The sequence below is a fragment of the Penaeus japonicus genome, unplaced genomic scaffold, assembly GCF_977035675.1.
Source record: "Penaeus japonicus unplaced genomic scaffold, GWHDUDI00000001_assembly GWHDUDI00000018, whole genome shotgun sequence".
Taxonomy (NCBI): Eukaryota; Metazoa; Arthropoda; class Malacostraca; order Decapoda; family Penaeidae; genus Penaeus; species Penaeus japonicus.
The window spans coordinates 218997-231496 of record NW_028234420.1 but is presented as its reverse complement, the minus strand read 5'-3'; the positions used below and the strand labels follow the sequence as shown (position 1 = coordinate 231496).

General features: G+C 43.2%; 1 protein-coding gene across 1 annotated transcript in view; it reads left to right on the top strand.

The window, feature by feature from the left end:
• Fim (plastin-2 fimbrin) overlaps nt 1–11280 on the top strand; it is a gene marked incomplete at its 5' end in the record, with an annotated part of 24701 nt that extends 13421 nt beyond the window's left edge. Inside the window, 1 exon segment of the mRNA XM_086546434.1 lies at nt 10834–11280. Coding sequence (XP_086402560.1) covers nt 10834–11007 — 174 coding nt within the window.
• Nucleotides 11281–12500: the final 1220 nt, after the last annotated feature.

Here is a 12500-nt window from a genome sequence, read left to right as displayed (position 1 = left end):
AGTGAAGAGAAAGAGAGAAAGAGAGAGAAAGAGCGAATGATTACAGATTCTCAAGGAGTGGGGAGGGGAGGATATCGGTAAGAGGGGAGAAGAGGAAGGAGGAGTAAAAAGAGAGGGATAGAGAATTAGAAAAGAGCGATAGAGAACGACTCCGCGGTGAGCCAGGGAGAGGAGAGAAGAGAGCAAGAGCAGTGGAGAGAAAAGAGACAGGAGAAGGGAAAGTGAGAAAAGAGAGAATGAGAAAGCCAGAAAGAAGACGAGAGCGAGGTGACGAGCGAGAGAGAAGAGAGCGAGGAGAGAGAGAAAAGAGGTGAGAGGGAGGGAGAGGGAAAACAAAGGGAAGAGATGAGAAAGAAGGAGAAGAGCAGAGAGAGAGGAGCGATAGAAAGAGAGAAAGTGAGAAAGAGAAAGAAAGAGAGAAGAGAGAAGGAGAGAAGAGAGTGAGAGAAAAAGAGAAAGAGGGGGAGGGAGAGAAAGAAAAAGAAAGAGAAAGTGAGAGAAAGAGAGATAAAGAGAGAGAGGAGAGTCTACAGTGTCGTCAGAAGTGATAGGGCGGAAGAGGTGAGTGGGAGAGAAAGAGAAAGAGAAAGAGAAAGAGAGAAAGGGGATAAGAGATAGAGAGAGAGAAAGAAAGAGAAAGAGAGAAAGGGGAAAAGAGATAGAGAGAGAGAAAGAAAGAGAAAGAGAGTAAGGGGAAGAGAGATCGAGAAAGAGATAGAGAGAGAGAAAGGGGAAAAGAGATAGAGAGAGAGAGAAAGAAAAATATAGAGAGAGAAAGAAAGAGAAAGAGAGAGAGAGAAGGAAAGAGAAAGAGAGAAAGGGGAAGAGAGATAGAGAGAGATAGAGAAAGAGATAGAGAGAGAGAGGAGAGAAACGTACTCAGAGAAAGGAGAGTAAGGGGAGAAGAGAGATAGAGAAAGGAGATAGAGAGAGAGAAAGGGGAAAAGAGATAGAAGATGAGAGAGGAAAGAAAAAGGATAGAGAGAGAAAGAAAATGATAGAGAGTGTGTAAAGGGGAAGAGAGAGGAGGAGAGAGATAGAGAGAGAGAAAGAGAAAGAAAATATTAGAGAGATAAATAAAGAGAGAGAAAGAGAAGGGAAAAAAGAGATAGAGAGAGAGAAAGAAAGAGAAAGGGAGACGAAAGGGGAAGAGAGATAAGAGAGGATCCACGCAGAGAAAGGAGATAGAGAGAGGAGAGAGAAAGGAGAAGATGAGGCGAAAGAGAGAAAGGAAGACAAAAAAGAGAGGATAGAGATGAGAGAAAGAAAGAAAGAGAAAGATGATGTAAGGGGAAGAGAGATAGAGATCAGTAGAGAATAGGAGAGGGAGAGAAAGAAAAATATATGAGAGAGAAAGAAAATGAAGAGAAGAGAGAATGGGGAAGAGAGAGAGAGAGATAGAGTGAGAGAAGAGAAAGAAAAATTATAGAGAAAGAGAAAGAGGAAAGGAAGAGAGAGAGAAAGGGGATAAGAGATCGAGAGAGAGAGAAGAGAAAGAGAAAGATGGAGTAAAGGGGAGAGGGAGAGAGATTAAAGAGAGTTGATAGAGAAGAGATAGAGCGAGAGAGAGAGAGGTGGAAGATACAAAGAAAAGAAAGGAGAAAGAAAGAGGAAAGAGAGAAAGGGGAGAGAGGAGACGAGAGAGAGAAAGAAAGAAAAATATAGAGAGAGAAAGAAAGAGAAAGAGAGAAAGGGGTAGAGAGATAGAGGGAGATAGATCGATAGGAAAGAGTAGAGAGAGAGAGAGAGAAGAACAGAGAATGAGAGGAGAGGCGAGAGGAGAGATAGAGAAAGAAGGATAGGGGGGGGGGGGGGGGGGGGGGGGGTAGGGGGGGGGGGGGGGGGGTTGGGGGTGGGGTGGTGGGAGAGGGAGAGAAGAGACAGAGAGAAAGGGGAAGAGAGATATAGAGAGAGAACGAGGAAGAGAATATAGAGGAGTAGAGAAAGAGAGGAGGGAAAGAAGAGAGAGAGAGAGAGTGACGAAAAAAGAGAACGAGAGGAAAGGCGGAGAGAGAGAAGATAGATGAGAGGAGAGAAAGAATAAGATTGGAGAAGAAAGAGAGATAGAGAAAGATATATAGAGGAAAGAGAGAAAGAAAAAGAGAGCAGAAAGTGAGACTCGAAAAGAAAGAAAGAGAAAAAAAAAAATTAAGATTTACCTTACATTTTAAAACTTCACATTTATTTGTACTTACATTTATTTTTCCTTCCACTATATTTACTTGTGTAACTTACACCTATTTATACTTACGTTTTTCATCTACATTCATCTACACTTATCTACTTCCACTCTACTTACACCTACTTATTATTATGAAATAATCTCCTTTACAGACAAACTCTTACTCACTTACAACCTACTACATACTACTTTACACCTACTTTACACCTACTCACGCCTACTACACACCCAACAGGCAACCTACTTACACCTAACTTACCTACTTACAGATCCAACCTCTACTTATCATAATCGTATATATCTGCCTTAACAGACCAACCTACTTTACCTATCATAATTCAACTACTTACACCCAACAGACATTAAACCTACTTTATCATCTCTTAAACCCTACTTACAGACACCCTACACACACTTAGCGCTCACCTTAAACCTCCTTCCGGCACCAACTACACGCCCACTTACACCTTATAAACCTACTTACAGGACCAACCTACACCCACTCTACTCTACCTTAAACCTCTTCCCGGGGACGCCATACCTAACCACTTACATTATCCTACTTACACCCAAACAGACACACCTAACCTTAATTACCTCACCTATCTATACACCTATTTACTTACCTACATTGACTTACCTACCTCCTTCGAAACAACCTACCAACACCACTTAACACCTACTACCTACACCAAACAGGAGCCAATCTGACTTACACCTATTAAACTTAAAACCTCCTTCGGACACTACACCTTACTTACACCCAAAAAGACAAAACCTATTATTACACCTACTTTACACCTAATAACCTCCTTCCGGACCAATCCTACACCTACTTACACCCAACAGACCAATCCTACTTACTTACTGACATACTTAACCTTATCTTACACCTACTTACTTACCTCCTTAACACCTACTTACTTTACCTACCTCCCTTTCAGCAGAACAACCTACACCCATCGTTACTACCCACCGACCAATTAACTTACACCTTGTTTCACCTTAAACCCTCCTTCCAGACCAACCTTACACCCTACATACACCGTACTTACTTATCTACTTCCTGCCTACCTTACACGCTTTATAACCTCCGCTCGCCCAGACCAAACCTACACCTACAAACACTACTCTTACTTATGTACTTACACCTACTTACACCTTACACCTCCTTCGCTCAGGACCAACCTTACACATCCACTTACACCTACTTACACAACAGACCTAACACCTATTACACCTGACGTTTACACACCTAAACCAAGCTTATTTCGGCCTTGACTTACTTTACCTACCTCCTACTTACAGAAAAACTGTCGACCATACGCCAATGCTAGCCTCTCGATGTCGCGAAGATCGGTCGCTCCGAAATCTGTCGGACGCCTGCCGGAGGACATCGCCCAAGTCAAGCCGAAGATGGTCATGACGGTGTTCGCATGCCTCATGGCACGCGACTACATACCATCCATGGACGCCAAGCGGAGGGAGTGAAGTGAAGGAGTGAAGGAAAGAGGGAAGGAGGGAGTGAAGGAAGGAGGGAGGAAGGAAGGAAGGAAGGAGGGAAGGAATGAGGAGGAGGAGGAGGAGGAGGAGAGGGGAGTGAAGGAGGAGGAGGAGGAGTAGGAGGAGAGGGGAGTGAAGGAATGAGGAGGAGGAGAGGGGAGTGAAGGAAGGAGTGAGAAAAGGGGAGTGAAGGAAGGAGGGAAGGAAGGAAGGAGGAGGAGAGGGGAGTGAAGGAGGAGGAGGAGGAGTAGGAGGAGAGGGGAGTGAAGGAAGAGTGAGAAAAGCGGAGTGAAGGAGGGAGTGAGATGGACTGAAGGAGAGAGTGAAGGAGAAGGGGAGAAAAGAAGGCGAGGGAGAGAGAGGGAAGGAAGGAGAGGGAGAGAGAGGGAAGGAAGAGGGAGAAGGAGTGCGACGAGGAGAGAGGAAGGAGTGAAGAAAGGAGGAACGTGAAGGAAGTGAGGGAGGAAAGCACATAGCCAAATGGGGCGGAGTGGGCGGGAGGGAGAGAGGGAGTGAGAGAAAGAGATCTCAATCTATCCGGAGGAGGAGGCGGAGGAGGAGGAGGGAGAGAGAGATGACGAAGTGGAGGAAGAGAGGAAAGAAAGAGGGACCAGAAGTGAGAGACCGAGATAAGAATTGCATAAGAAAGAATAAAGATACAGAGGAAAAGATAAGAGAGAAATACAGTAAAGATACAAAAAGATACAAAGATGAAAAGATACAACGATACAGAAAGATGCCAAGGAATAACGATAGAGAAAGATACTGATATTAAAAAGATATAGAGAAAGTCAAAAGATACAAAAAGATGAAAAGTCAGCCCCCTCCTCCCCTCCCTCCCCCCAATCCCCATCACAACACTTTTTTTAAAGATGATAAAAGCAAGTTTTAAGTACAGCGTGTCGTGTGTGTTGCGTATTATCCATGTAAGTCTTTGTAGCGCGCGTGTAGTACATGTACGCGCACTTATCATGTGTGTGTGTGTGAACGTATGTAGAACATGTTTTTTATAACATGCATTATCCATGTGTGTGTGTATTATTGCATGTAGGGCACATGTCACACGCCTTATCCATGTGTCTGAGTGTGTAAGCGAGCGTTGTAGACACAAAATGTAACACACACACACACAACACACACACACACACAACACACCACACACACACACACACACACACACACACACACACAGAGTACACACACACACGTGCGTACACGAACGTTTAAATTAAAGTATAAAATCTAAGGCCCAACTCTTTTTATACAGCAGTTAGGTGTGTAGTAAAAATTAATGCATATTTTCTATAAGGAATATTGATTAATAGATTAATGATTTAATTAAGAAAAATTATTTGGGAAGTAAAGAAAAAAAATTACGTTGGAATTATTATTTTTTTTATTTTTTTTATTCTCTATTTAATGATTTGATTGTTTCATTATTATTATTGTTATTATTATTATTTGTTTCATTTTTATATATATATATATGATGTTTGGAGGAAATTATCACTAAATAAGGTGAGTTTATTAAAAAAAAAAAAGATTTAATTGGAATTTCTTTTTTGATGTAGAATAGAAATGGGATTTATTTTATTTATTTATTTAGTGTATTTTATTTTATTTATTAATGAGACACGAATAATAATAAATTATTATTAGTACTGTTATTACTTTGATTTTTTTTTCTCTCTCTCCCTTCTTCTCTCTCTCTCTCTCTCTCTCTCTCTCTCTCTCTCTTGGTCCCTCTCCTCCCCCTCCCTCCCTTTCTCACCTCAGACTTCTCTCTCTCTCTCCACCCCTCATAGTCTCTCTCTGATCGCACGAACTCTATCAGTCTCACTCTCTCTCTCTCTCTCGTCTCTCTCTCTCTCTCTCTTCTTCATCTCCTATCCCTCTCCTTTTCTCTCTGGTCTCCCCCTCCCTTCCCTCTTCTCTCTTCTTTCCTCCCCTCTTGATAATAATGATGAGAATAATACTTATTATAATAATAATAATAATAATAATAAGATAGTAATCAATTTTTATAATGATGATAATGATAATATATAATATACCTGATTAATAATACTTATAATAATAATAATAATAATAATAATTAAAATAATAATACATCAGCAGAGTTATAATACTTATAATGATAATTATAATGATAAGTATTAATAATAATACTAGATAATAACCTAACTTGGATGATGATAATTCTTATAATAATAACAATAATTATAAATAGTAATTATAATATAATAATAATAGTTAATAATAATAATATAGTAATAGAATATTTATAACGATTGTCTTTATACTGTATGATGATAATGACACATTGCCACTCACTCACCCCACCCCATATTGCAGCTCTGATCTGGAGCTCATGCGCGCCTACACCTCTCCATCTGACGGCAGCTCGCTGACTCCGGGCTCGCCCATCGCCCCCCCTGGAGGCGAGAGTCATACCTCCGTCAATTCCAAGCTGCAGAAGGCGGAAGAGCTCTTCCGTCAGGAGTTTCATGACTCGAGTCTTGGGACGCATGGCGGTCATCGATTCTGGTGGATGCGATTCAGCCTGGGACGATTGATTACAGCGTTCTCAAGAGTGGGGGTGGGGAGGAGGTCAAAGAGAAGAGAGATGGAGAGGGAGGATGGGAGAGGGAAGAGGGAGAGATGAGTGGAGAGAGAGGAGAAAAGAGAGAAGAGGGGAGGAGAGGGAGAGGGAGAGGGGGGGAGAGGGACGAGAGAGAGGGAGAGGGAGAGAAGGAGAGAGAGAGGGATAGAGAGCGAGAGAGAGAGAGAGAGGGAGAGGAGAAAAAGACGTGATTGATTACCGGTTCTCAAGATTGGGGGTGGGGAGGAGGTAAGAGGGAGAGGAGAGGGGAGAGGGTGAGTGGGAGAGGAGAGGGAGAGAGAGAGAGGGAGAGAGAGAGAGATGAGTTAAGAGAGAGAGTGAGAGAGGGAGAGGGAGAGGGAGAGGGAAGAGGGAGAGGGAGAGAGAAGAGATGGGGGAGGAGGGGGGAGGTAAGAGTGGAGAGGGAGGGAGTAGAGAGAGAGCGTGGGAGAGAGGAGAGAGGGGAGCGGGGAGAGGGAGAGGGAGAGGAGGCGGGAGTGAGGGAGGAGAGAGAGAGAGAGGAGAGAGAAGGAGAGAGGATAGAGAGAGAACGAGAGAGAGAGAGAGAGGAGAGTAGAGGAGGATGAGAGAGAGGAGTGAGTTGGAGAGCGAGAGAGAGAGGGAGAGAGATAGAGGTGAGAGAGAGGAGAGAGGAGATTGGAGAAGTGAGAGGAGAGTGAGAGAAGAGAGGTGAGAGAGCGGAGAGAGAAAGACGACTGATTACAGCGTTTACAAGAGTGGGGGTGGGAGAGGTAAGAGAGAGAGCGGAGAGAGTGAGGGGTGAAGAGCGAGAGAGAGAGGAGAGAGATGAGAGAGAGAGAGAGGAAGAGAGACGAGAGGTGAGAGGCGAGCGAGAGAGAGAGAGAGAGAGTTAGCGAGGAGAGAGGGGAGGGGGGTTGAGGGAGAGGGAGAGGGAGAGGGAGAGAGGAGAGAGAGGATTGATGAGAGGAGAGAGAGAGAGAGAATGAGGTCGAGAGGAGAGGATGGAGTGGAGAGAGAGAGAGAGAGGAGTGTAGATGAGGAGAGGGAGGAGAGAGAGATAGAGTGAGAGAGAGAGAGATAGAGAGAGTGGGGATAGAGAGAGAGAGAGAGAGAGAGAGAGGGAGAGGGGGACGAGGAGTGGGAGAGGGAGAGTGGGAGAGAGTGAGAGAGAGAGAGAGTGAGAGTGAGAGGAGAGAGAGAGAGAGGGGGGGAGTGAGGGAGAGGGAGGAGAGAGAGAGAGAAAGAGAGAGGAGGAGGGAGAGGGAGGAGAGGGAGAGGGAGAGGGAGAGAGAGAGAGAGAGAGAGAGAGAGAGAGAGGAGAGAGAGAGATGAGGGAGAGAGAGCGAGAAGAGAGAGAGAGAGAGAGAGAGAGAGTGAGGGAGAGGGAGAGAGGGAGTGAGAGTGAGAGAGAGAGAGAGAGAGAGAGAGAGAGAGAGAGAGAGAGAGAGAGAGAGAGAGAGAGAAAGAGAGAAAGAGAGAGAAAGACGATTGATTACAGCATTCTCAAGAGTGGGGGAGGGGAGGAGGTAAGAGGGAGAAAGAGAGAGAAAGAGAAAAAGAGAAAGAAAAAGAGCGATAGAGAACGAGAGCGGGAGAGGGAGAAAGAGCAAGAGCAAGAGAAAGAGACAGAAAGTGAGAAAAAGAGAATGAGAGCCAGAAAGAGAGAGAGCGAGAGCGAGAGAAAGAGAGCGAGAGAGAGAGAAAGAGGGAGAGGGAGGGAGGGAGGGAAGGAGAGAAAGAGAGAAGAGAGAGAAGAGAGCGATAGAAAGAGAGAAAGTGAGAAAGAGAAAGAAAGAGAGAAGAGAGAAGGAGAGAAGAGAGTGAGAGAAAAAGAGAAAGAGGGGGAGGGAGAGAAAGAAAAAGAAAGAGAAAGTGAGAGAAAGAGAGATAAAGAGAGAGAGGAGAGTCTACAGTGTCGTCAGAAGTGATAGGGCGGAAGAGGTGAGTGGGAGAGAAAGAGAAAGAGAAAGAGAAAGAGTAAAGAGAAGAAATGGGATATAGAGATAGAGGCGCGAGAAAGGAACGAGAAATGACGAGAAAGGGGAGGAATAATAGATAGAGAGAGAGAAAGAAAGAGAAAGAGAGTAAGGGGAAGAGAGATCGAGAAAGAGATAGAGAGAGAGAAAGGGGAAAAGAGATAGAGAGAGAGAGAAAGAAAAATATAGAGAGAGAAAGAAAGAGAAAGAGAGAGAGAGAAGGAAAGAGAAAGAGAGAAAGGGGAAGAGAGATAGAGAGAGATAGAGAAAGAGATAGAGAGAGAGAGAGAGAAAGAAAGAGAAAGAGAGTAAGGGGAAGAGAGATAGAGAAAGAGATAGAGAGAGAGAAAGGGGAAAAGAGATAGAGAGAGAGAGAAAGAAAAATATAGAGAGAGAAAGAAAATGAAAGAGAGAAAGGGGAAGAGAGAGAGAGAGATAGAGGGAGAGAAAGAGAAAGAAAAATATAGAGAGAGAAAGAAAGAGAAAGAGAGAAAGGGAAAAGAGATAGAGAGAGAGAAAGAAAGAGAAAGAGAGAAAGGGGAAGAGAGATAAAGAGAGATAGAGAAAGAGATAGAGAGAGAGAGAAAGAAAGAGAAAGAGAGAAAGGGGAAAAGAGATAGAGAGAGAGAAAGAAAGAGAAAGAGAGTAAGGGGAAGAGAGATAGAGAAAGAGATAGAGAGGGAGAGAAAGAAAAATATAGAGAGAGAAAGAAAATGAAAGAGAGAAAGGGGAAGAGAGAGAGAGAGATAGAGGGAGAGAAAGAGAAAGAAAAATATAGAGAAAGAGAAAGAGAAAGAGAGAGAGAAAGGGGATAAGAGATAGAGAGAGAGAAAGAAAGAGAAAGAGAGTAAAGGGGAAGAGAGATAAAGAGAGATAGAGAAAGAGATAGAGAGAGAGAGAGAGAAAGAAAAAGAAAGAGAGAGAAAGAAAGAGAAAGAGAGAAAGGGGAAGAGAGATAGAGAGAGAAAGAAAGAAAAATATAGAGAGAGAAAGAAAGAGAAAGAGAGAAAGGGGAAGAGAGATAGAGGGAGATAGAGAAAGAGATAGAGAGAGAGAGAGAAAGAAAGAGAAAGAGAGTAAAATAAAAAAAACCACCCCACCCCCCTCCCCTCACCCCCCCAGCGTCACAGGGAAGAGAGATAGAGAAAGAGATAGAAGAAGGCGGGTCGTTAGGGGAGGGAGAGCGTGAGGAGAAAGAGATAGAGAGGGAGAGAAAGAGACAGAGAGAAAGGGGAAGAGAGATAGAGAGAGAGAAAGAAAAATATAGAGAGAGAAAGAAAGAGAAAGAGAGAGAGAGAAAGAAAGAGAAAGAGAGAAAGGGGAAGAGAGATAGAGAGAGAGAAAGAAAAAGAGAAAGAAAGAGAGATAGAGAAAGAGATAGAGAGAGAGAGAAAGAAAAAGAGAAAGAAAGAGAGAACGAAAGAAAGAAAGAGAAAAAAAAAATTCAGATTTACCTACATTTAAACTCACATTTATTTGTACTTACATTTATTTTTCCTTCCACTTATTTACTTGTGTACTTACACCTATTTATACTTACGTTTCATCTACATTCATCTACACTTATCTACTTCCACCTCTACTTACACCTACTTACTTATGATAATAATACTCCTTACAGACAAACCTACTTACACCTACTTACACCTACTTTACACCTACTTTACACCTACTCACGCCTACTCACACCCAACAGGCCAACCTACTTACACCTACTTACCTACTTACAGACCAACCTACTTATCATAATCGTAATACTGCTTACAGACCAACCTACTTACCTATCATAATCAACCTACTTACACCCAACAGACCAACCTACTTACACCTTAAACCTACTTACAGACCAACCTACTCACATCTTAAACCTCCTTTCAGACCAACCTACACCCACTTACACCTTAAACCTACTTACAGACCAACCTACACCCACTTACACCTTAAACCTCCTTCCGGACCAACCTACACCCACTTACACCTACTTACACCCAACAGACCAACACCTACTTACTTACCTACCTACTTACACCTACTTACTTACCTACTTACTTACCTACCTCCTTCCAGAACAACCTACACCCACTTACACCTACTTACACCCAACAGACCAATCTACTTACACCTACTTACACCTTAAACCTCCTTCCGGACCAACCTACACCTACTTACACCCAACAGACCAACCTACTTACTTACACCTACTTACACCTACTTACACCTACTTACTTACCTACTTACACCTACTTACTTACCTACCTCCTTCCAGAACAACCTACACCCACGTACACCCAACAGACCAATCTACTTACACCTACTTACACCTTAAACCTCCTTCCAGACCAACCTACACCTACTTACACCTACTTACTTATCTACTTACACCTACTTACACCTTAAACCTCCTTCCAGACCAACCTACACCTACTTACACCTACTTACTTATCTACTTACACCTACTTACACCTTAAACCTCCTTCCGGACCAACCTACACCCACTTACACCTACTTACCCAACAGACCAACACCTACTTACACCTACTTACACCTTAAACCAGCTTACACCTACTTACTTACCTCCCTCCTTCCAGAACAACCTCGCCAACGCCAAGTACGCCATCTCGATGTCGCGGAAGATCGGCGCCCGAATCTACGCCCTGCCGGAGGACATCGCCCAAGTCAAGCCCAAGATGGTCATGACGGTGTTCGCATGCCTCATGGCACGCGACTACATACCATCCATGGACGCCAAGCGGAGGGAGTGAAGTGAAGGAGTGAAGGGAGGAGGGAAGGAAGGAGGGAAGGAAGGAGGGAGGAAGGAAGGAAGGAAGGAGGGAAGGAAGGAGGAGAGGGGAGTGAAGGAAGGAGTGAGAAAAGGGGAGTGAAGGAAGGAGGGAAGGAAGGAAGGAGGAGGAGAGGGGAGTGAAGGAATGAGGGAAGGAAGGAGGAGGAGGAGAGGGGAGTGAAGGAAGAGTGAGAAAAGCGGAGTGAAGGAGGGAGTGAGATGGACTGAAGGAGAGAGTGAAGGAGAGTGCGAGGGAGAAAAGTGAAGGCGAGAGAGAGTGAAGGAGAAGGGGAGAAAAGAAGGCGAGGGAGAGAGAGGGAAGGAAGGAGAGGGAGAGAGAGGGAAGGAAGAGGGAGAAGGAGTGAAGGAAGAGGGAGAGAGCGAAGGAGTGAAGAAAGGAAGGAGTGAAGGAGTGAGGGAGAAAGCACATAGCCAACATGGGGGAGTGAGGGAGGGAGGGAGTGAGGGAGTGAGAGAAAGAGATCTCTATATATAAGGAGGAGGAGGAGAAGGAGGAGAAGGAGAGAGAGATGAAGAAGTGGAGGAAGAGAGAAAGAAAGAGAAAAGAAGTGAGAGACAGAGATAAGAATTGCATAAGAAAGAATAAAGATACAGAGAAAGATACAGAGAGATAATACAGATAAAGATACAAAGAGATACAAAAGATGAAAAGATACAAAGATACAGAAAGATGCCAAGAATAAAAAGATAGAGAAAGATAATGATATAAAAAGATATAGAGAAAGATACAAAAGATACAAAAAGATGGAAAGTCAGCCCCCTCCTCCCCCCCCCTCCCCCACTCCCCCATCACCAACAATTTTTTAAGATGATAAAAGCAAGTTTAATGTACAGCGTGTGTGTGTGTGCGTATTATCCATGTACGTATTTGTAAGCGAGCGTGTAGTCACATGTACGCACACATTATCCATGTGTGTGTGTGTGTATGTATGTAGACACATGTACACATGCATTATCCATGTGTGTGTGTATGTATGCATGTAGACACATGTACACACGCATTATCCATGTGTCTGTGTGTGTAAGCGAGCGTGTAGACACAACATGTACACACACACACACACACACACACACACACACACACACACACACACACACACACACACACACACACACACACACACGTGTACACACACACACGCATGCGTACACGAACGTAAATTTAATGTATAAAATCTAAGGCAAACTTTTTTATACAAGCAGTTAGTGTGTAGTAAAAATTAATGCAAATTTCTATAAGGAATATTGATTAAATAGATTAATGATTAATTAAGAAAAATTATTTGGGAAGTAAAGAAAAAAAATTACGTTGGAATTATTATTTTTATTTATTTTTTTTATTTCTATTTAATGATTTGATTGTTTCATTATTATTATTATTATTATTATTATTGTTATTTTTTTATATATATATATGATGTTTGAGGAAAATTATCACTAAATTAAGTTGAG